This window comes from Thunnus maccoyii, chromosome 12 (assembly GCF_910596095.1).
Source record: "Thunnus maccoyii chromosome 12, fThuMac1.1, whole genome shotgun sequence".
Taxonomy (NCBI): Eukaryota; Metazoa; Chordata; class Actinopteri; order Scombriformes; family Scombridae; genus Thunnus; species Thunnus maccoyii.
This window is the reverse complement of record NC_056544.1, coordinates 17,174,682-17,200,472: the sequence shown is the minus strand read 5'-3', so window position 1 is coordinate 17,200,472 and position 25,791 is coordinate 17,174,682. Positions and strand designations below refer to the sequence as shown.

Genomic DNA, 25,791 nt, shown 5'->3' with positions numbered 1-25,791 from the left:
TAAATATGCTGTAGAAATACAAGATTGTTGTACACAACAATCAGGTTGACCATGTTCAAGTCCACTTAATTTAGTTCATTAATTATGGAGGGAACGGAAATACCATCTTTTCTGGATTCTGTCTCATAAATAAATATTAGATGTTGCTGCTGTGGCTTCAAACTGTTTCTTCTTATTTGGTCCTCCAAGCCGGTGTCGGCTGCAAAGCAGTCCAATATGATTTCAATTATGTGAATAATCAATGATATTTAAATGTTTTATTCTTTAAAAGTTAAACACAGTCACTTGTGTGCATTTTTATTAACTAGAAGGAAACTTTTGTGTCAGAAATAAATAAAACATATCGACTGATGGCAGTTTATCACAAAATAAAGCTTGGAGAAGCAAATACAAATTTAACCAGTGTTGAAATAATTTCTATTCAAGTTTTTTTTTTTTTTTTTTGAAAATTCTTTAAATGATTTTGCAGAAAGAATTGATGAATGAAGTTTCCTGCTATTTATCATCTGAGGATGATAAGGATGATAAATAATTAAACCAAAAAAATGTATACAATTCGTTTAACATATTTTTTTTTTTTTTTTTGGGGGGGGGGGGGGGGGGGGATCTGAGCAACTGCTAATAATAATACTAATACTAATACTGATAATAATGAAATTTCAATGTACACAACATTATTACTCATTCATCATCACAAAACAAGTTTACCACTGCTTATTCTCAAATCCCAAATATTCTGCTTTGAGTACTGTTATCCAAACAACCTATTGCATATAGCAATGCACCCTGGTAAAAGCCAAAGTAACAGTTTGGACTATGTTGACTTAATCAACATTAAAACTGTAGCCTAGCACACAATGGACAGACCAGCTATTGGTTGCTAATCTTTATTATCACACAGCAAATGAATATTCTCTAGCCAAATACACCTCCATGTTGTTCCCACTGTGTTCAGCAGGCCATGTAATCCAGCACCGGGGTGTTTCTCTGCTGTACCAGTCTAAAGCTTGTTGTTCTAAACGAGGTTGTTAAAACCATCACATTGCTGTTACATTCCCCAGAGGGCTTGCCGAAGTCTTAATGTTAAAGCAGGACAGAAAGCTCTTGGGCTTGGGCATTTAATGGAAGGTCAATATTAATGTAAAGTTTGCAGTGTGTCCTTTTCATTTTTTACACTCAAAATAATGTAATTGGAGTGATGCACTTAAGAATTAATTATGCTTTATCATAACCCTTATTGTGAATCCAGTTCAGAAGTCTGAATTCTGAACACAACGCAGGGAGTGAGGGGCCTGACAGACTGTACAATTCGAAGCTTTGACTGTCCCATGACTCATGCAAGCTTTGCCCTGTGGTTTTCTCAGGCAGAGATATACTTAGGTTTCCAATTCATCATCTCTATGTCTAACTAACTAATATGAACATCCTCTTCCGTTTTAGCTTTTCAGCCACGGTGGCGGATGGCAATGTTGGTCTATCAGTTAGTTGGTTGGTCCACCACCTTGGTCCACCCTGAAATATCTCAACCATTACATGGATTGCCATATGGATATTCATGTTCCTTTGGTGAGCCCCTATATACTGTTATGATGTGAGATATCTATGCTAAACATGGTGAAAGTTCAGAAACTTGAGGTTAATGTATGTAGAAATTCTTTGAATGCTTTGTTCATGATGTTTTTTCCTACCTTGCCAATGGTCGTGTCTAGACAACCCAGTATCACAGCAATTCATTAAATAGTTGCAAAATTTAATCTACAGATTAGTGTACATGGTTGCAAATTTTCCAATTTTTTCATGACACTCAGTACGACTTTAAAACTAAACAAACTATAACAGCTACATTATTCAACATTTAATCACAAGATTTTACCCTTGTTTTTATTTCTTTATTTTAATTTTATCAGTACAGTCAAAGGTCTGCATCAGTCTGGTGGGTGGACTGGAAGACCGGCTGTGGGGAAGTATTTCAGTCACTGTCGATTGTAATGATAGCCTCAACATTTGTTAACACAAAAACACGAAAGAGTCCTTGATAACTCAACAATATGATAGGTTAATGTTAAGGCTATCCATTTTATTTCACCTCTGATTCTGAGAAATAGTTTTTTTGTCAGTTTTTGATAGTGGAAGCCACTACAATACCCATGAGCTTCATCGACCATTACTATGGAGACAAAGACAGTCTGTTTTGTGTTACGTTACTAAACTTTTATTTACTATTATATCTGCTGTGATACTGGGTTAGTCTAGATGGTAACCCTAGATTTGTGAAACTCTTGCGAGATTTTTATGTGCTGTTTCTTCATCGTGCACGTTGTCTGTGGGCTAGGGTAAGGGTTGGGATTAACCCTACAAATCTCGCTAGAGTTTCACAAATCTAGGGTTACCATCTAGACATGACCCATGCCAATGTGCTGATGTCATGTCATGCTTTTTGGCATGGGGGCCTTAAAGAGACAGGAGCCAAAAACACTGGTTTCAGATAGAGACTGAACTAAGGGGCTGCGTAAAGGGTCAGTTTGAGTTAAATAAGGAATTTTTTGAACTGTAAATGATGTAAAGATATTCCAGTTGACCTCCAGATTAACAATATAAACCTGTAAATGTGCATAATATGTCCCCTTTAACTTTTTTCTAGTGCCATCATCAAGTTAAAATTGTAATTTTTTTCACTGTTAGCATTAGCATTCTGGCACTGGCATTTAGCTGTAATCACTGTACAGCTGATGTAAACTCCTGCTCTGATTCATCTTGCATGATATCAGACAAAGCTATCAAAGCCATGACATAATTGGTCAGTGAAATACATCACATTTGAGCTGAAGAGAATGACGGTCTGCAATGAATATTCCTGATTCTGTTCCTCTCACGAAGAAGTCAGACAAAATTCTATTTGAGTGACGGCCCATGGTTTTTCAAACTTTCTCGAAATGAGTAGCCAATGTCTCTGTGTGTTTACACTGTGGTCCTGCAGCTCAGAGTCAAGGCAAGAGAGGATCTCCTGAGCCCTGTGTTTATACTGGCTGTTTCCTGTGTGGCTGTTTGGGAGCCGTGAGGGAAGAGACACTGCAGTCAGAGACCAATCAAACATAAACACTGAACAATAGATGATGGACGGAGAAGGATTTGCTCCGAAGACACAGTTTTGGGATATCTGTGCTGGTGCCATGCAAGGAAAACTCAATACGACAAATTATTACATCAGACTCTTCCCTCAGACTTTATCTAAATGAGCTCTGCCCTCTCCGGGTGAATTATAGTCATTAAGAAAAGTGGTGGTATCCCTTACAGACATATCTGGGGTGAAAGTGACTTTCATGACACAGCTCTTTGACTCTCTGGGGTAATTACAGTAAGTTGTGTGTTTATGTTAACTAATAGGCCCCATGATGTTTGCCGAATGACCACAGCCGAAGCAGTGACCAACAGGCACATGAGCTCGACATAGTGAATGCCGGGCAAGTCTATCTAGACTTTGATCCAGCAACTATCAGGCTACACTATCAAAGCACCATCTCTCCTTAGAGACGGCTTGTCTTTCTTATCACAACAAGAACCCTGCCTCTGCCTCTCACAACTGGACCCCAGCTCCTGGCAGCTCCTGGGTGGTCCCAGGGCTTAGCTGTGCAATAATGGTGCCTAGTTCTTCCAAGAAGACGTGGAATACAGTGAGAATGCCTCATTTCAGCCAGATAGGAATTGCCTGATAACCTAGATGGGACTGATAAGGCAAGCTGGTGTAAGGCTTGGTTTCTCAAAATCAAGTAAATGAAATGTTTGTGAGGCCACGACATGTGAACCAAAACTCTTATGTATTACCAGGATTATAGTGATTTCAAAGGTATAAGTAGACAAATCAAATCCAGCATCTTCGTTCCATGCCCGTATCTGAATTTTGTTGAAGCTTGCGTGAGCTCCATCCTTGAGAGGTAATGAGAGGAGGAGTGAGGTGGTGCCAGAGGGGGATGTGCAGCCTAAAGTTGGGTGCTGAATGCTGTGTCCCCCAGTGTTCCTCTTCTGCCACTGTCCCATGTCCCTGACCTAGACCTGGACTCGTTACAGAAGTGGAGGATAGAGAAGGGGGTGTGGTCTCCTCTTGTCTACCCCATTTCCTGCCTTCCACACCAGCTCTAATTGAAAATTTGGGTGGCCCTGTTTATTTACATGGTTGAAATGCGGCGAGGTTGTATTTATATTTTCATGGCGCGTTCTCAGCAGTGCTGCATTACATAGCCTTCCCTTGAGATCGCTGTGGGAGAGGGAGAGGAGTGTAGAGTAGCCCAGTGGTTGAATGTGTGTGTGTGTGTGTGTGTGTGTGTACGTGTGTGTGTGTATGAGGCAAGAGTGATGGAGGTTGTCTGAGGTCTAATTTCCCTCACTGTGAATCTGCACTTAATGATCTTAGGTAAAACCTTTCAATTGTCTGTGTTAATAGTAACAATAACAATAATAATAATAATAATAACAATAATAATAATATATTTTATTTAGGGAGCACTTTTCAGAATACTCAAAGATGCTTTAAATGACAAATTAAATTCGGCAAGTAAAAAAAAACTAGAAACCAAAACACAACACAGCAGATTAGCATGTGACATAAAATCTAAGCATAAAATGTTATATTTATTATTTTAATTGGTTCAGTCTGCAGACTAAATCAAGAGCAATATGACCCTACAAATAAAAAAAAATCAAACGACACATTGGATTTGATTTGATTTGATTCATAAACAACAAACACATAACACACTTGTCAAAATATTCACAAAACAAGGGAAAAAGAAAAGATGAAAACCAAAAACTTAAAACCCAGATTCATCCAACATGGGACGAAAATTTTAGATGCAATGGGAAAAAAAAACAAAAAAAAAACCTCAATGCCAAACTGAGCGGTCTTCCAGAAATCCCATACGAATCAGAAATATTTGATTACACTGTCAATGTTTATGCATGCCTTACTTGTGAAGAAAAAGCATACATGAAAGGAAGAATGTGGCCATCAACTACCAAATTATGCTCAATGCAAAATGTCCATTAATACACAGGTAAGATTAGGAGTTATGTCAATTTCTAGTCCAGTACTATTTGGTAAAAGCAGTGGAACAATCATGCTATACAAGGCTATAGTTTCATAAATTACAAACTAGCCTAAGATCCTCTAATCTGAAGGTCTCATAGGTCCCATAAGTATACATGGATAAAAATTATCCTTAGATGAGCCATGTCAGAGCGGTGGCAGTGTGTGTTTATCTTTTAGACTGAGGCTGCTGAGTGGCGGAAGGCAGGGCTTTCTAGTCAAGCCAGGGCTACAGAGAGCCTGGACCTGACTCTGGATAAAGTAAACACACGAGCACATACACACACATGCACACACGCACATACACTCGTAGGGCTCTCCCGTCCTCCTCCCTGCCCGTCAGCTGGAGACCACACACCCAGACCACACAGAGTCTGAGAACAGCCCGAGTCACTCTCACGCAACACGGCCTATGAGCTGTCACTCTGACCACCTCCGTCTCTCTGTCAGCACTGGTTCTGCTTGTCACTTGACACACAAAACAAAGTATCTCTGTTTAGAGAGAGACGCAAAATGAAAGAAATGGAATCCCAAACTCCTGCTTTTGATGGGAGAGGGTCTGCAAGCAATCAAGAAACCATGATTAGATAATGTCAATGAATCTAATCTGAGATATATTACATAACTGTGTGTGTGTGTGTGTACTCCTGCATGTGTGAATGTATGTTTGTCTTAGAGGCAGGGGTGTTGGTCCGTGGGCCATTAGGAGCGATCAAAGGGTTTGTGAATGCGCCATCCAAATGTGTGAACATTATGGTTCATATTTTCCCTCGCTCCAGCTTTGTAAGGACACCAATGATACATCACTCCCTGGTGGTCGTTTATTTTACTGCACTGATATCATTTTTCTTTTTGCTAACTACAGTCTCTGCTCTGTTTTAGTTTTAAAACCCTCTCTCTGTTCTTTGTCTCTGGAGGAAATCTAGATTATGGTGACAATGTGGCATTTCCTACTTTGTCTACTAACATCTTAGTGTAAAACCCTTTATCTCCAAAACCTCCTTGAGTTGACAGCCAAACTAAACAGGCAGCCCAGCCCTTGCACCAGTGCCAGGTAGACCACCATATTGTTCTGCTTATCAACCCTTATCTGTTTGCACTCGTGTCCGAAGTCATCTGATTGTTTTGCATTACTTTGCTGCTCCTTATCCGATGACTGTTATTGCTTTCCTGCCATCGTAATGTATTGGTTCAAGAACATTGTTCTCTGAAGACTCAGATAAACATAGACGTCTGAAAACAATTCAAGATGATTAATTGTGCCGATAAAGATTTTATTTACTGGTGATGGGGAGCAATTCTCATGCCTCCTGTACGTCATATCTAGAGAATTAATATAATTATAGTGATAGATTATAATGACAATATAATAGAGAGTAATTATACATTTATGCACTCTGTCACACCTACACAGGACAGTTTTATTGTCCTTTGACATAATCTTCCTTCAACAATTTATCTCAGTGTCTGCTCCCATCAGCTACTGCTTCCTGAGCATCAGCAATGGGCCTGTGGGTGATGATTGGTGTCAGTTTTGGAAGCGAAAATACATAAAAAGGAAAATGAGGTCAACACCCGCCTGACCACGGGGTCAACAAGCAGGAACAGCAAGAGTCGGCAAGGGTTAAGCAGGACTGTCATCAAATCCCAGGCAGGGGTCTCAGTGATTCCTGACCCTAAACATACTAGGGTCACTGACCCAGAGTGTAGTGCGGAATTACCACAGTTATGTTCACGGTGAAAAGCTTTTCAAAAGTATGGGAATCTAGCCAAGAATTCATCAGAATTTACATGTTGGGTTATGAATGCAGAATGCAATTTAGCTACTTTTGTGTCAGATTTACAATGTGTAGCAAAAGGTTATTTTAGACTGTTCCTGGCAGAGGGTCCACTAGACTTGTTTTTTCCGGGGCTTTCAGCCACAAAATGTGGCCCTCCACAGCGGAATGTTGCTCATTTGTCATGGAGATGGTTTAGTCGTTAACAGTAAGTATGGAATTCTGGTCAAGTGATAAAAGGTGATTGTATACGAGGGTAGATCATAACTCCTGTGTCTCTTCAAGGATGGTCTGTGACTTTGGTTATGGAATAGCATTCTTGATCTTTCTTTAGTCTTCCAATGACTCTTAGTTGATGAATTTGACCACTCCCCAGTCAATGCTGTGGCTGATGACAAACAGTTAAACAACTTTCATGCCAGCAGAGGGAGCACTAGTTTTTGTTTTGTCAGTTTAACCCTCTGGATTCCTTTTTTTTTCACACCATATGGCAGCAACAGCTGAGTGTAAAGTATCCAGTGTCTGCAGTTTGTCAAGTGCTTTTATGCTACTGTGACCACCCATGAGACTGTACAGTATGTAACACTAACAACCACTCCAACCACCCCAAAAGATCATCATCATTTTACTTTATCACTCGAAGCTTGGTGTGGAGTAAGGTGTAACTGTGCCCCCTGCTTCCTATATCACAGCAAGAGCTTTTTGTTTAGTTGCTGCTACACCAAACGGTAGATGTCAGCAAAACATTGCTTAGGTTTTTTCAGGACACAACCTAATTTTTTTCTTGAATCTTGATGTATTATGACACATAAATAATAAAGAAGATTAATACTGATCATGATACACACTAAGTTCTGAATATGTTGTATGTATGTATACTGAATATGTATCAAACTAATGGAATAATTTAAAAATGAATATCAGAGAATCTAAATATAAACAAGTTTTACAGCAAGTGTGATCAACATTAATGTGACTGTAATTGCAGTGAAACCTTAACAAGATAAGATGATCCATGTGTGAATGGTGGTAAAACTGTAGTAGTAGAGATAATTTTTGCAACAATTACAAAGTCACTGTGATTTTACGACATATTTTTCTGTTTCTTATTTGAGTTGGAAAAAATGAAGCATGAAGATTGATACTGCATCATATTTGTCTCTTTCTTTTGGAGAAAGTGTTGCAGTTAATATGATAGGTGATAGTTTCATTTCTCTGTAAAACCTTGTGTGGTGGTGATGTTTGGGGCATTAGTTGACTAAACTATCTGCTCCAAAGCTTCGACTGAAGGGCTGAGACAATGTCACTTGGAGTAACGGCTTATATGGGCGGAAAAAAACTGAAGCCAGACTACAAATGATGTGGCTTCCTGCAGAGGGGGAAACACCATGGCAAATGTGTGAATGTGTTTTTCTTTTTCTCTTTTTCTTCTCTTTTTTCAGTCTTTCCTTACTAAATATGACTCTTTTTCTCCCTCTAACTGTTTTCAAATCAAAAAGAGCTAAAAAAAAAAAAAAAGTGGAACAGACTTGAGTAGTAGATTGACAGGTTTATTTAAGATAAGACAAGAATATTTTTTCAGTATGCATGCTTTTGGGATTTCCTCTGTAGCTTTCAGACAGTTTTACTGTAACTGTAACGTGTGATGTTAGTCTGTATTTGAGTCACTACCGTTGTAGGTGGGGGAGTCACATGTTTTATCCTGAGTCCATAAATGTCAATTCCTGATAACAGTCATACCGCAACTGTGAGACACACACATGTACACACCCACACACATGAACACACGTGGCTTTACACATATACAGGGTTTTTATACAACAGCACACTGTACATTGAGCAGGTAACGTTTTCACTATTAGGATTTGATTTTGAGTCAAATGTCTGATTTTGAAGTAATGGGAAACAAAATTTCACGGGGCAGAGAATCAGGGGGACTGACTGGATGTATGAGAGAAATAAGGATTTATGGTTCACAAAAAAAGAGAGAAAGAAAGAAAAACATTCCCGTCTGTGATTTTGGTCAGAGTTTGTGAAAGTGATGTGGTTTAAGTGTGAAGGAAGTAAATGCAGAGATCGAAACTCTGGACCACAGAAGAAAAACATAACAAAACCTTTATCCCCCCTACTGCAGCCTTTAGGACTTAAACAGCACGAGGAATTCTGCCATACTCACTTTTGCATTTTGCGTCAATGTGTAAAATTCAAAATAGGTAACTGACATTTCAGGAATCAGGACTGCTTTTGGTGGATGATACATGGGCCTCAGGCATGGGAACCAGAGAGCACCTCCCTGGCTGAACCTGCAAACTGACCACAAAGGTAGTTTTTCTTCCCATTTGTGAGGTCGCTAGTTTCAGATCAAGAGGAACAGGTACAGTACAGTTTCCCTTCAAGTTACAGGATGAGTGTCATTTTTCCAGTCTACTTCCCGCAGAGGCTGCCCATAAAGGCCAGTCTTTCTGGTCAAATGCACCTTGAGCCTCAAGCTGCTCAGTAATAATGTGCTGCAGGCAATTCTATGCTTTGAATTTTCTATATATGTGACTTAAAATACAGGTTTGACTTCTCATTCTAATAACCATAAGATCCATGTGTAATCAAACCTTTAATGGCTTTAAATTACTACCAACATTCAAAAGTGGTCAGTGACTGTCACCTAAGAAAAATTTTGCAAAAAACAGCAAATTATCACGTACTGTACATGAAGTGGATGCGTGGGTGGCATATCTTACTATACTGTATGTCAAATCAACCGCAAGCTAGTTCATTTATCTTGATTACCACCTACAAGCTATTTTTTAGATTTACGTTTTAACAGTTGACATAGTTTAAAGGAATAAGATATTTTTTAAAAGTAGACCAGATTTAGTAGAAATAGATTTTTGACAGTGTGTCCTGCAATACGTGTAGCAGCCAAGAGGGAAACAGCTTCCTCTACTACACCACTAGACCAGTGATAACATTGATTTCTCTTACATTCCAGGTGTAGCTTTTTTTTTTTTGCAATGAAACTCAGAATTCAGGTCTACAAAAGACTATGCACTGATATTGTTGACTGTTCACTAAGCCTATGTTTTCATTTAGCATATCAAGTACTACTGTGGAGTTTAAGTAAGAGGAAGAGTGCATAATTGTCTTCAGTACCACTCCAGTGTGTCAGTGGAACAATCAAATTGTCAACTGCTACCTGTGAAAATGCAATATGTATTCATTCATACTCTGTTTTATCCCTTTGACGTATCAGTGTTTGTCTTAGGGGCCATTCTTCCTGTGCACCTGTGCTAGTACTTCCTGTCTCAGTCGCCCTCTGCTCCCCTCATCCCCCCACCCTCAAACCGCATCCTTCACACTGTCACAATAATACTTGTAGAGAGAAAAAAAAAAACAATACTCCACAGTTACAGACACAAAGACTACGACGCATAGGTGTGCAAGTGAAAACAACAGGGTCTTCCCCATCTCTAACCCTGAGTACCGTGACAGCTTCTACAATTTACAGTACACAGCACTGCAGTCACAACAGTCACAAGGCATGAATGGTCAGAGGTTTACATTCACATTCACGCCCTCGTGTATGTGCATTCTTGTCACTCCTGAATATGCTGTAGAGGTCTCTGGGAAGGATAGTCGATTGTTGGAGAGGTGTTCTGTTCCTGGATGTGATCATAGGCCCGCAGGTAGTGGCCATTGTTCTGCTGGTAATAGTACACCAATTTTCTGGCAAACATTGGCTCCACCTAAAATGAAGTTATCTATATGTATGAAACATGCATGTGACTGCTGATTTACATTATCCCATTATGCCCTATAAAGGTAGAGAGCAGTACCTACAGAAGCAGAGAAGGTGCGAAAAAAGGGTTTTAAGTTTTATGGCTGGCTGGTAAACTGTGTATCATATAACAGCCTTCATTTTATATATTTTTAGGCTGACTATGTTGCTAAATTATTTTAGAAACCACATAATAGCCAACCTAAAAATGCAGACACTGGATAATCTTCACAGAATGCAGAGGTTAAATGCAGTTAAATGCAGTAACTACCAGCAAAATGTGTTCTTTTAGCTTTATTGTCGATAAGATAAAATTTATTTTGATTATCTACAGTCCATCGCTTATGGGAAATGTATCTCCGTTTATGTAGGTGTTTGTCCACCCACCTGCTTTAATTTACATATAAATCTACTATTTCAATATATTTAAATATATGACTATATATTAAATATTTGACTAAGCTCGCAAGTTTTCCTACATCATAAATGGATAAACTATTGACTCATTTACAAATGTGAAATAACTATATGAATAATCAAGATGTATGTTCATAAAAATTATCTTTTTCAGATTACAGCTAGGGAAAATCAATCAAAATCAGTGATTAAATTTAATGTAAGTTTTAAGCAAATGCTAGCCGCGGCTATCTCACTAACTAGCTTTCACTTGATACAGCACTTTTGCTTTAGTTGTAGTTACTGTGGTATAGCTTGAACTGGCTCTGTTATGTAGTTACTGCAAATTTTACAAGTTGTTCTCACAGAAATTAAACATTTGTGTTTAATGTTTGAAATCTGTTTTTATATGATAAAACAAATGTCGAAAAGACAGATTCAGGTCTTTCATTTTGACCAAATATGTAGTTACTGCATTTGTAGGACATTACTGGGTTCTTTAATTTTTAAAATAATATTATGCTTGTTAAGGTGATAAATAATTATAACCATATTTTCACCACCTGAGAATGTATAGTAATAGCCCATATGATTTTAAAGAACTGTTTTAAATGACTAGTGTAGGTAAAGTTGTGTAGTGTATGAGTACCTGTGCCGTGATCAACTTCCTTGGACGCTGTGGGTCGGGGTACTCGTCTCCGAAACATAGTACCACCTGGTGTCTCGGTACATGTCGTCCATTATGGGCAAAATCTTGAAGTTCTGTGTGAAGAAAAGCAAGAAAATAAAGATCAACATGAAGCACATTACTCACAACAAATCCACTATGTGCTACTCAACACACAATCCAGATTGTCCCATTTGAATACACAGGAAATAAAAATGATAAACCCAGGCGACTTTGCTGGAAACAACTGATGAGGATGATGGAAATTTCAGAGTGAAATGGAGCAGAAAACACCATCTTGTCATAGTATGTGGTTGACCACAGGAGGTGGGTGGGGACTCTACACATTCTGGCCCCTTGATGAGAATGTGACTGGCCTCTTCGTGATACCTCTACACTGAGAGGGACTTACCCAGTTACTGTAAAGCACCTGCAGCCTCTCCTTCATTATTATCGACAACATCAGCACTGCCATAATCAACATGACTACAAGCATCATCACACTGTAAATAGCTGGAGCAGCACAATTATTAGGGCATCCTAGTTATTTTATTGACTTATAAAATTTAATGAGCAGTAAAAACCAAATCCGTTACCTTATTCACTTTAAATGGACTGAAAACTCAGCATGACACTGAGCGTGCAGTCAGCTAGTCTTGTAATTTGAATTACAAGTTCATTGGAAAGTTGTGATAAGACTTTGAAAACATTCAGAATATTGAATAACTTGTGTAAAATTCGACCCCCATGTACAAACACTTGTGGACAAAATACTGTCAACACTTGCAATATAACTCAATACAATACAATAACACTTCAAACTATGGACTAAAAAAACACCTTTGTGACCAGTGCTGGAAAATAACTACGCACCTTCACTTAATTACTGCACTTTGGTACAATTTTAAAGCAAATGTACTCTACTGGAGTCTATTTTATGTTATACTTTATACTTCTACTTAACTACATTTTAGAGGGAAATATTGTGATTTTTACTCCACTACATTTATCAGACAGCTTTAGTTACTAATGACTTTGCAGACTCAGATTTTACCTATGAAACATATTATCATCTTATAAAACATGATGCAGCATTATAGATTAAACTACCAAACACTTTGTAAAGTAAAACTGGCTCCACCCAAAGCTGCTTAGATAATAAATTAGTCAGTAACAACAATACAATAACATAATATACAATATATGAAATAGGCCTATATAACACTCTGAAATGTGTCTGAGTAGGGGTTTGACTTCTAATACGTCTTCTACCACTGTCTGTGACACTATCTCAAGGAAAATGTAAAATTATAAGCTTCACAAAAATCGTTTTAATTGCAAGGATATTGTATGGGATTATGTCATATTACTCAGGTGTTCCTGTCATCATGTCCAACCCTATGAGAGTGCAAACATATTAGTGCTTACCAACAAGGAATTGCTGGGTGTCAAAAAGTTTGCATGGCTGCTCCTTCTCCAGCTTATTGGGTTTATCCATATATGGAGCCAGAGGTCCTTCCCAGTATATTCGTCCCTGGCAAAGCCGCTTAGCGTACAACCCATCAGGGGCCATCCACAGAAGCACTCCCCTCTCCAGTACGTTAGGAAGCATCTCAGCGCCCTGCCTCTGAGACTCAGGGTACGGGAATGGAAAGAGAATGATTTCTGCCCCACTGTGAAACTTGTCCTCTGAGCTTGGGGAAGAAGAGGAAGAGGACGATGGAGAGGAGGAGGAGGAAGAGGTGATTCGACAACCTTCTGGGCTGATGGTGGTAACCTCCTTTACCAAAGACTCTCTGTAGAATAGGGACACATGCAGGCTGAAATCTGGAAGACAGAGACAAGCGTTAAGCAGATATACCTTTGTAGGAAACTTTATCAACATGACAGTTTGAGCCTCAAGTCTGATCAGATGAGGCCATAAAATGTCAAGCTAAAAAAAACTTAATTCTTAGTAAACTTGGCATTAGTATTACTCACAGTATTATAGTATTACTCACTTCTCTCTTATCATTCCAAGCATCTTTTTAATAATCATGTGACAGATTTAGAGAGTCACTATTCATTATCATGGCCTGCTGCTCTGAGTTTCAGAATAGGGAAGTAAGTAAGTGTTGTAAAAAGTGTTTATTGTTTCTTGTCTGTAAATGCAAATATATATTAAAAATAGCAAAGATTTAAAAACAAGCTTATGAGTGAATGTCTGTGTACATCTGTGTGGCCGTGATGATTCTTTACCTGTTATGGCATTGTTGTGGTCCATTGTATACACAGGGGGTTGGGACTCTGAAAAGTAGGTGTGGAAGGAGAGCTGAAAACCTGCGTAGAATAAGTTCAACAAATACGGGTAATAATTAGAGTATTGAATGTGAAAGTATTGAGATGTGAAAGGGCATTATACAACTTCTCTTTTTTTATTATTGAAGTCTGAACTGGAACAAAAGTCTGGAAAATGTCAAAGGATAAAATTCTATAACATGAAGTTGTTGGATCCTTGCAGTGGATCAGGAAAGCACAGAAGTTGAATGTTTCACACATCTTGCTGCCGTATATGACAACAATCTAACTCAATCAACTAGGGCTTTACTCCCTATTACCTATTTCATTTGTAATTGTCTTTTATCCATTTTATCTAGTTCTTATTTTATCTTATTTTAAATCAGTTTGATTACATTTTCATCTTTTTTAAAAATCGCATGTGCCTTAGTCTCTAATTGTTTGTAATGTTTACATTTGTTCTGTCTCCACTTGTATTCCAGTGTATATTCATGTGAATTTTGCATGTTTGTCTATTCAATATAAGTCCATGTTCATATAAATGTTTCGTATCCCAGTTCACAAGGGGGGTCTGGGGTATGAAAGAGGCAGAACCACACTGCTATTTGTCTGATAAATGTTTTTGTCTCTGATGATACAGCAATTCTGTGACACCATACTTTACATACTTTGCATGTATACTATGTTGACATTATTGCTAGAAAATCACTGATATCTGGTCCAACTTACTTTAAGAGGGGTGCTATGCATTAAGACTTTACATCAAACTATGAGTGTAATGAACTGATTCATTAATAAATACTTTCTATAATAATTACTACCTTGATACTGCTGTAAGGATTTGACTCTTCTTAATTGGCGCTTCACAGTTACCTAAACTGACATCGCCAACAGTTTCTCTGAAACCACAGGCTTGAAATTGAAATCACACAAACCTGAAATTACAATATTCATATTGTACATCTAATTTTAGAATTATTTTCCTTTTTCCATTTATTTTATATCATACACTTTATAATCTGGAAAGTATCTAGTTTATGCATAAAAAAGTTAACTGACAAAATAGATGTAAGTCTTTGAACTTGTATTTTTTGGGTTTTCCTTTCCATCTCTAAGATTAAACACTGTGAAAAATATGTGAAGGATTGCTATGATGGATGACACTTTAAATTACCTGACTGACTACAAGTCTTCAAGTCAGAAATGATTGATACTACCTACTGATTACCTGCTAAAACATAAAGCAATATTATTATAATAGAAATATAATAAATTATTCTGATAACAAATTCTTCTTACGCTTTGCATCAGTAAAGAGACAACTTTATTCGATCTCAGACTTAACTTCTCATTTGATACAATAACTGACTGGATGTCACAACTACTGTAGGTCTCTGTGGTTGGAAAATAAGCCATTATTTGGATATTTGTGAAAAATGAAAATTGAGACAGACCGATTCCACCATAATGAATATCTGTTGAGTATTGTAGTCATTCCTATGTGTATCAGTGTGCTTTGCATGTTGTATCCATGTTAAGTGTGTGGATAACTTACCATTTTCTGTGTGTGAGCCAGGCCAAGCCCGGCTGATGGGTGAAGGGTAGTGGCACTGGCCATACTGCAGGTCTGCATGAGGTCCATGGTGATGTGTAGGAGGAAGGGGTTGTTGTTCTGGTTGTTTGTAATCCCTCCAGTCCCTTCTCTCCTGAGAAACCATATAGCTGGATACCTGAGAATGAAGCAAAGTGATGGTCACTCAAACGGGGTATCATTAACCCAAGAGATTTGGAATAAACTGTTTTATCAATAATATTAGAGATTTAATTATGTGTTAGAGCCAATATGCAAGATGCAGCAGTCACAAAATGAATCTGCTGACCTGGTTGTGCAGAGATGTATATGGAGGAATATAGCCAAAGGCATTTACGTGTGATGCTGTCTCCTCCAAACTGCTCATCTTCATTCCTGTAAATATACCAGCAATTAATTTTTCACATAATTTGTCCACAATAATGGCCATGCTTTCCTATGCAAACATTGCAATAAAAGCTCTCCCATCCAACACATCTTTACAAACAATAATTTAACGAGCAATAAAATAAGAATATGTGATGTACAATATTCTGTGACCTAAACTAACCTAAGCCATTTTGGCAGTTTTAAACTGTGAATATGTTTTGCACACTTCTGAGGTCATGCTATTTTCATTCGAGTGATTTGCAAAGTGCAACGGACGACTGATGAAAGCGCCACTCTAAATCCTGTTCATTTTGAGAGTGAAGTGTTAGTCCAGATAGCAAGAACTGCTCTGGTGTGACAAAAAAACTGTATGATGGCAGACTTAGTTATGCAAGGCTGGAGGTCGTAGTTGTGTTGTGTGCACTCTGCACATAGTAACCGAAGCCCTCTAAAAAAAGCACTACGGCCTTTTTGGTACATGCTTTGGCTTCCTTTGTGCTTCCTGCCTCATCGGAATCAACTGCAGTGTTGCATGTGTATGTGTAAAATTGCCAATAGTATATCAACAATATTTGTGAAGTGTGTCTGTGTGTACTGTGTACATGACTTTAGTCCAACCATAAACCATTTTACTCCTAACACCTTATCTTACATCTATCACTGTATCACATGCATGGGAGGAATGTACGTTTTTACCTACTGCATATAATGTAGACGTAATGTACCTCTTTTGGCTCCCTCTGGAATGATTCTGTAGACCTTGTAGGGCTCTGAGATGTCCAGTTGGCTTCTTTCTACCAACTCATCAAAGTCATTGCTTTTATTAAGAGCACAACGTAGTCTTGTCTTCCATGTGGGTGGATCTGGCTTGTCCACACCTTCCTTATGTTTCCCCTTGAACATTGCCCAAGCCTGAAACAATTTAAATAGATAAGTTTACACTTCTTTTTTTAATGCCAATGTACCAAAAAAATATCAAAGAGTTGTGACTTTGAAGAATGGATTAATGCATGAACACTCGTATATACATTTTTTGAAGTAACCTTTCATAAGTTAAAGTAAAAACAAAGGTAAACATATCTAAATGTGTTCAAATCAATTTTTTTTTGTAATTAATGTGCTCAAAATGCAATTGTCAGATGCTTAAGGTGCACAGTGTCAGCACAGAAGCGGGATGGTCTGACCTTGAAGAGTGCAGCATCCTCCTCTCTGTTATAGTCTTGTTTTCCTGCATGTTTCCACGGAATCCTAAAGATGTTTTTTTCATCATTTTCCCAAACAAGGCCGGGATATCTCCTGCTGTCAATCTGATCAATAAGCCACTGTCTCAGTTTGCCATTGCCACAACTGACTGACAGGCCGCTATCCTCCTCCAAGTTCATCTCTGAAAGGTGAAATAATATAGAATAGAATAAAGCACAGATCATTTAGATAAACAAAATTATCTTTAGTTTTTTTTTATGTAGGATTCACACATTTAACTTGGCTAAGCTGAGAAAATACATTTTAATACATTTATAGGATATTAGGTTACAAAACTTAAGATATCATTATTATAATTGTCAACATTGCTTTCCTGTGATACTTTATTATAGTAATGAAAGAGGTGCCAAAGTAAGTGTGTTGTTCATTGTGTTAACTCCACATAGCCTCTCCACCGCAATATTAGCAATCACTTCTACTTGAATCTACCCATGATTCAGACACGCCATGTAGCGCCGTTTTCATCTCTATCAGAAAAAAGAAATTTGACTAATTTGAGATACATGCATGAATAAACCCATAAGAAGTAATGCAGCTATAGTTAAACCTTCAAGAAGAAGGGTTTCAAGCCTACCATGCATGCTGGAATACATCTTAATTACACATCACATCAGATGCCTCCTCAACTTCATTTTAAAAGTTTAGTGGGGCATTAATTCAACTTTTATAAGATTCAAACTCATGCTTAGGCTACTAGTTTAATCATAAATCATAAACTGATTGACAAACTAATTTATTTACATTGAGTTAATGGCTTTATCATCAAAGTATCGTAAGATTTTGAGGTGTGCCTGACAAACGTGATACTGTGAGTCGACGATTATCTCCTGGTTTAATTGCTGGTGGTTAATTGATAAATTAAAAGTTTTAATCAGTTATGATGTTGAAAATGCATTAATGTAAAAGCAGCCGTCGCCTACCTTTGATCATGTGAGTCCCCTCGTTGAAATCTGTTTTGAAGCTCTCGGTGTCCTATTCTTAAATGTTATCACATCTTGATTTGTGATAGGGAGGAGCCTCTCCGGCTGAGAAGTTCAAGAGGAGATACGCAGCGATCAGGCGCTCATTTCTGTGAAACTCGGCGCCCACTCATTGCTGCGGTGGGGAATCCCTCTAGTGACACCCTGAGCAGTCACTGGCTCGGAATGGAACAATTACCTGTGCACATCACCGACATAAAAATACACCCCCCACCCCCATGCATCCTCGTTTTTCTACAAATCTATAGGTCCATCATAATTTCCAATGACTTGTCAACTGCTGACTGAAAATGTCTATAAAGTCTTAATTTTGTCATTAGGAAAACATTAAGATTTTGTGTGATGGTTAATTTGCCATGAATACCCGGTGTCAGAGGATGACACATGGGTTGAATTAAAAAAAATACCATATATTTAAGGCTACTTTGTTGGTATTACTGCCCTCCAGTGGCTGTACATGCGCATGCATGCCCAGCTATCTATAGTTTTAAGAGGATCTCTGTATATAATAAGTATTATGAATTTATTGCTTTATAGTCTCTAAAGATAATTGGACAGAAAGAGTGACAAAAGCACGTGCTCTTGGTGTTTTTGATGCCACCATGCATGACCTCCCTTGCACATTAGACAAACAGGAAGAGAACCAGGAAACAGAGATGTAAACACAGCACAGAAAGTGTCTTATCACCTTCAATATGTCAGCCCACCGACTAACAACTTCACAAAACACTTCACTCATTTTATTTCACAATTTGAAATCGTAACAACACCGTACAAAACTCACAGTTCACAACATTTTTAAATTAGAAAAAAAAGGAAGCAGCACAAACATCAATTAATCAATGATAAAAAATAATATGTGCTGTTCATTTGAACTGGCTCTCTCTCCAGTGTACGTGTCCATGATCTCTACATGATCACTCCAGTAGCCATGAAAGTAGTCCACTCCAAAGCACATTAGATTTCCAGATATGTCCAGAATACTTTATATAGCATGACCAGGTGGTATAAGCCTCCAGGCTGAGCTGTAAAAGATCTCAGATACCTCCAGGTGGGGTAGATGCCTGTTTTTCCACCTCCCCCCCATTGACTTTGGAGGTTCTGGCAAGCAAGTCACGTATATCAGCTTCATCATTGAAGGGGTTGTCCTTATATTCCTTCTGTAGCCACTCTCTGAACTACAGGAAAAGAAAAAAAGTTTGTCTTTTGATAACAATGTAAAGATTTTTACACTATGTACAAGTCTGATAATGTACTATCTGAGTCTACTGTGTAATGCAGTGGTTTTCTGACCTGATGAGCTTGAGTAGCCTCGAACTCCTGGAGCTGCCGCTGGAAGCCCAGGTTGGGGCCAGCACAGGGCCGGGCCACCCTCACCGCAGCCAGTGCCTCCTGCCAACCCAGTCCTGTCACTGTCATGATGTAAGCTACCACCAAGGTGACACTGCGGGACACACCTGCCAAACTGCACGAAAAAAGGGATGGCCAAAGAATATGATGAGTGTGATGCATGAATTTAACTTAATTAAACTGTTAGACTATATGATTAGCATCATTTTCAGTTTCAACTCACATCGGAGCATCCTGCTTATGATTAGGTTTTTCACAGTTGTTTTTTTTCCGGTTTAGTGTTTCTACATGTAAACATCATATCCTGGTTTAGAAATCTGAAAATGGTAGCTAAAGTATTTTGTTAGAAATCTTATCCCGGTTTCTGATTAGTCTCTGACATGTTCACAGATGTGACCTCAACTGAAGTTACATAGTAGGCAGTAAAAGTCAAAATGATGTCATAGTGGTAATGCAGAGGATATATTCAATCGTTGTCTTACATTACCAAAGGTTAGAGGGAGAAGCTAAATCCAGCAGAGTGGTCCAGGTAGCCAGAAACTAAACTGAGTTCATCCTTAACTATTGAGCTAACTTAGTTGGTGCAGTAATGACAGATTTGCTAGATGTGGACAAGTCACATCTGCACCAATGCAGAAAACCAGGACAATATTAAAGCCATGCAAACAGGAATATTAATAACCAGATTTCTCTATATTTCATGTGAACAACATATCCTGAATATTGTATGAAAACAATCAAAACCTGGATACTAATGTGCATGTAAACGTACAGTATGAGAGCTCAAAGTTGTAAACATCTAGCCTTCTCACCTGTCAGGACTGGAGATCATGTAAATAAGCCCAAAGATTTAGCGGTAATAACTATCAGATTATATATCTACAGCAGTGACACCAACCAGACTACAGGCAAGAATTGGGAGGTAAAACAAGGGGAGTGAGGTGCAGTCACTTATTAAATACACACATTATAAATTATATATTTGAATGCATTTGAATTCTTTGGCTGAGACATATTGAGTGGTGAAAGTTTGGGCAATGCAAATCTTATAAATACACATTTGTTCCCCTTGTTTTCTGAGAAGACCCTGTCTAACCAAATATAACTTTCCCCTGTGAACATATGGTCAGCTACCCCACGACACACACAATGTGGTCTTGTTACTGTACTCTGTTTTGGGAAGTTCAAGAATAGGCTTTTGCTTATCATTTCATCTCCTCTGTGCTGCAGTTACACATGGCTTCACTTGTGTGCTCGGTTGATCTCAGTTATTTTTCAGAACTGTACATTTATATTTCAGCATTTCTGTGACTGTATTATAAGAGAGACGGAAGAAATCTGTCGAGTTCACGTGCTTAAACACGATATCTGGTTTCAATAGCCCGTATGAGCAAACCTTGATTTTAGCACTGAGGTGAAGATACAACAAGCAGTTTTTCTCTCACCAGTGAACGAGACAGCCTTCTCCTTTCAGGCGGGACTCGTGCATGAACATAATACTTTGTTTAAAGTGCTGCGTCCTGTGGAGCATAAGAAAACGCATGTTACAATGGGTCATGACCACAATAAACCATTATGAGAATGCAGCAAGAACTGCAGGAAAAGATGTGACTACGTGCTGTTATTTTGTCTTCAATGACACTTACAGGTCCTATATGAATCTAAAGAAGAGCAAGGAACTGGTTGTCAACAGTATGTGTGTGTTTTTTGCATGTGGTGTGTGTATGTTTTTGCACCTGACTTGTCAAACCCTCTAATTTCTTATCCTGGACAGATCAGGATGAGGGTGTGCTCATCTCAGGTTTGAGATAGTTGGTGTCATATTTCACATTTCCAACACCACTCTGAACTTTAAAGGCATGAGGCAACAGGGCCAGCAAAAGTGACAGGAGCATTAGTGTGCGTGTGTGTGCAAATGTTCACGGCTATAGTGAGTGTGTGAAGAGGGGGTACATATAAATAGAGACATAGCACCAATCATCATGCTAAAACTGCAGAACTGAGCTGCGAGACTTCCTTCCTGCTAAAAGGCCGCCTGAAATGTGAATTTGGCCACAAAAGATTTGTATGTGTGTGTGTGTGTGTGTGTGTGTGTGTGTGTGTGTGTGTTTGGATGTGTTTATGTGTGTCCAAACCAGGGCATCCCTTGATGATAAAATGCACCACCCCAGTCTCTCACATCACATGTAAAACAACTGGGATGTGTTTGTACAGATTATGTGTTCACATCAAAAAACAACCATGCACCATCCAGCTGTGTTACTGTGATCTAGTCAACGAGTAAGTTCACAGTTGAATGTTGTGAGCTTGTGAAAGCATATCATTTACACGTTAGCTTGAAGAAAATGAACCTCAGACGCCCACACTGTGCAGCCTCAAATGGTTGTGGTACTCTCTCTCTCTCTCTCTCTCTCTCTCTCTCTCTCTCTCTCTCTCTCTCTCTCTCTCTCTCTCTCTCTCTCTCTCTCTCTCTCTCTCTCTCTCTCTCTCTCTCTCTCTCTCTCTCTCTCTCTCTCTCTCTCTCTCTCTCTCTCTCTCTCTCTCTCTCTCTCTCTCTCTCTCTCTCATTGTTCTGTGCTGTGTTGTTGTGCTGCACATTTTGGTACTTACAGGTTTTGTGTGGGCAGGTCAGCAGCTGAAATGCAGAGATAGGTCATCTCCTGAGGGACAAAGTATAGTAGTTACCTGTCAGCAGTCACTTGTTGGAATGCATTTAACACAAATCTATGAACAGCAGGTAATGTACACCACCACCACCGCACATGAACACTCGTAAGGTTTCAGTACGTGCGTGTTGATGATGGTGAACACAGGCAGTGCGACTGTCTGTGAAAGAAAAAAAAAAGCTACAATTGTAAGCTGATTTGTGGTCACATTTGTTCACGTTCCCTTTTATTTCAAAACTGAAAACAGAAGGTGCATTGTTACTTGCAGCTATTAGAGTAACTTCACATCAAAATCAATAGCCTTCAAAAAATAATAATGAAGCGAAACTGCCCAGTCCACACTGGCTGAAGCAAGAACAACCGCCTACTCTCAAACCTACACATGCACAAAATTCAGCACACTGACCAAACCAACTGTTGTTGACTGGCATTTTTCATGATTTAAGAATCACAAGTAAGAAACTGTTTTTTTGTTTACTTGTTCTGCTCTGACAACTATTTATTCAAGAAGGGGCACTCTTCCTGATCAACCTGACAGACCGGTCTATAGAGTGTTTCAGAGTACAAGTCATGTGCACTGTACTAATACACCTTGAGGGTCTAAGCCAATCAGATCTCTTTAGCCAGCTCAATTACTCTGCTTAAAAATTTATGAGAAACTTAAGATATGCACTCATAGATGCAAGAGGGAGCAAAGACGTTAGATGCAGAAAGCTTCTCACCTGGAGGATAGGAGCTGCACTGTCATGAATGGACAGGATGTGTGTGATGTTGTTTCTGGCTAACAGTTCTCGGTCTCTTGCATCTGACATACAAAAAAAAGAACACCACAAACATGTTCTCATGTAATGTTCTGTCATATAGTCTAATTAAGAACAAAATTAACATGACAAAAAAATACACTTATAGTCACCTTTGAAATTTCCCAAGTATAAGTCAGGCAGGACCTATAAGGACAGAGAATATGCACACATTTGAAGCAGACATGGTGAAAGCATCATTGATGTAGTGAAGTGATACAACAGCTGACTCAAAATATCACCATGGATATAGGGTGATTATTAGATATACAGTAACTACAGTGGTATGTAAAAATTTGGGCACACTTTGATAAATAACATATTTTGGTGATTTTTTTAGTTGAAAAGACACAGTCTCCCAAGGATATGGAACCTAAAACACAATGTTTTCAGCAAACATTACTGCAGAGTTGCTTTTTATGTCATATACTGAAAAAAATAAAAACATCATTGTGGCCGGTGCAAAAGTTTGGGCACCCTAGGAGTTCCGAAGTCTCAGATTCTTTTTAAAAGGTCTCAGACCTTAATCTGCTTGTTAGGCCTCAGGCATGTCAATGATTGTCATTGGGAAATGTCAGCTTGTACCAATTTCAAAGCTTTACAAATACTCTGACTCTTTTTAAATCTTGTGCGAACACTCAGCAACCATGAGTTCCTCTAAGCAGCTGTGTAAGACTCTGAAAATGAAAGTTCTCGAAGCCCACGATGCAGAGGACGGCTACAAGAAGATAGTAAAGTGTTGTCAGCTTGCAGTTTCCACAGTGTGAAATGTAGTGGCAGTTTAGGGGAACTGTGGAGGTCAAGATGAGATCTGGAAGACCAAGAAAACTCTTGGAAAGAACTGCTCGTATGCTGCTCATAAAGGCAAATCAAAACCTCCATTTGACTGCAAAAAACCTGCAGGCGGATTTAACAGGCTAACTAATCCTAACAGGGCCAAGAATATTGCAGAACTAGAAGCCTTTTGCAAAGAAGAATGGGAGGAAATCCCAAATACAAGAATTGAAAGATTTTTAGCTGGCTGCAAAAAAACGTTTGTAAGCTGTGATATCTGCCAGAGGCGGTGTTACTAAGTACTGTAGGGGCCCAAACTATTACAGATGCTACAATGATTTTGTTTAACTTTTATTCAATTTATGACATTACAAGTAACTATGCATTAATGTTTGCTGAAAATATTGTGTTTTATGTTCCATATCCTAGAGCAGTGGTTCTCAAACTTTTTCACATCAAGGACCCCTAAACTGACACAAATTAGACCAGGGACCTCCATCTGATGAGATTTTTACTTTACAATGTTTTATTACAGAACATGTATGAAACCCATAACCAAAATAGTCATACATTCTGTCATTGTCTTAGTTATGGATGGAATTATAATGAAAATAGATTATCCCCTTTTTTCTGGGGACCCTCTGGAACCCCCTAAAGGACTCCTGGGGGTCCCCGGACCCCACTTTGAGAAGCACTGGCCTAGAGAAGCTGTGTTTGCATCTTTTCAATTAGAAAAATCACCAAAATATGTTATTTGCCAATGGTTAAATTCTGCACCTGTGATCATGTGACTAGCTGAATAAGTGATCAGGTAAAACAGGTAAAGGTAAAATACGTTAAACATGCATATTTAGACCACCTAAGTTAAAAGGGTTATGGTTAATTCTTTTGAACAGACGTCACGTCAAGCCTATATATCTTGTAAAACTATGCAAAGAGACGCAACTTTTTATTGTGATTTTAAAAAATCCTAAATATGTCAAGAGACTCTATTGACACTCCAATCACAGGATACCAGTCGTGTGGGCACTCCAGAGTAAAGCGCATGCAACAGATGAAAATCATACCTTATTAATGCCATTACCCATGTTGAAAAACGACCACAGAAAGGACTAATGGACTGAAATGCTGCGCTGTATTTCCTTGTTGGTAAAAATGAGTATCCAGTCAGTTCCGTGACGGCTTCCCAATCCCGCTGTAGGGGCGCCTAACAAGCAGCAGCTCCGCGCCCGAGAGAGTCGAGCAGTGCTGCCCAAACTCCCCGTGTTGAATGCTGGGATTTGTAGTTTGCCAATGTAAGGAACGCGGCTTTTGGATATAATAAGTGTGGACCAAACCTACCTTGGACTTATAGTTAGATATGATGAGAATATCCATAGGCTGCCTTGGCTTTACGAAAGCAAATGCCTAACCCTAAAATAAACTTTGACAACACAAGTGTCTACATACCAGAACAAAATTAGCCAAGCACTTGAAGATTAATACAGTGGCCGGTTACTCAAGTGAGCTGGATGACAAAGTCACTATGGAAAATAGAACAGGAGTGTGGCAGATATCAAACAACCATTTTTTGTGGTCTTTTTAAAAAATAAATAGCACAGATAGTCAGATCATGATTAGCTTTTGGGGCAAGATTTTGATATAATTCACAACATATTCTAATTTGTGCATTATATGCAAAGTGATAAGAGAGATGGGTTTCAGAGATAGTCGTTGCCTAAATGCTGAAGAGCTAATAACTCTTATGAGTACTGTTTTAATGAAACGAAGTTAGTTAATTCATGCTTTCCAGCCATTGTCAGGAGAGGAAGAGTCTATGGGCTTTTGCTGCAGACATGTACTTCCTAATCCAAGTACACCACCACAGGAAGAGAGGAACTAATACTTCCTAAAAATAACTACAAGGCCTCTGAACATTTCCCTCATTTTCAGTATCAACATTTTTGCAACATCCCAAATACATGATTATATTTGCTGTTGCAATTTAGTTGTACATTAATGTATTTTCTAGGACACAGGTTTGTCTTA

General features: G+C 38.6%; 1 protein-coding gene across 1 annotated transcript; it reads right to left on the bottom strand.

Moving 5' to 3' along the window:
• Window positions 1-8,387: 8,387 nt before the first annotated feature.
• On the bottom strand, window positions 8,388-25,669 carry LOC121908297 (interferon regulatory factor 4-like). Its single transcript, XM_042428208.1, has 15 exons — window positions 24,831-25,669; window positions 23,103-23,136; window positions 22,912-22,994; window positions 22,134-22,183; window positions 20,969-21,043; window positions 19,467-19,638; window positions 19,219-19,351; window positions 17,115-17,314; window positions 16,656-16,842; window positions 15,851-15,936; window positions 15,526-15,700; window positions 13,932-14,012; window positions 13,122-13,520; window positions 11,676-11,788; window positions 8,388-10,598 (listed from the first exon to the last, which is right to left on the bottom strand). Exons 1-15 carry the CDS (start codon window positions 24,849-24,851, stop codon window positions 10,449-10,451), a joined length of 1,959 nt encoding a protein of 652 aa, XP_042284142.1. The 5' UTR covers window positions 24,852-25,669; the 3' UTR covers window positions 8,388-10,448.
• Window positions 25,670-25,791: the final 122 nt, after the last annotated feature.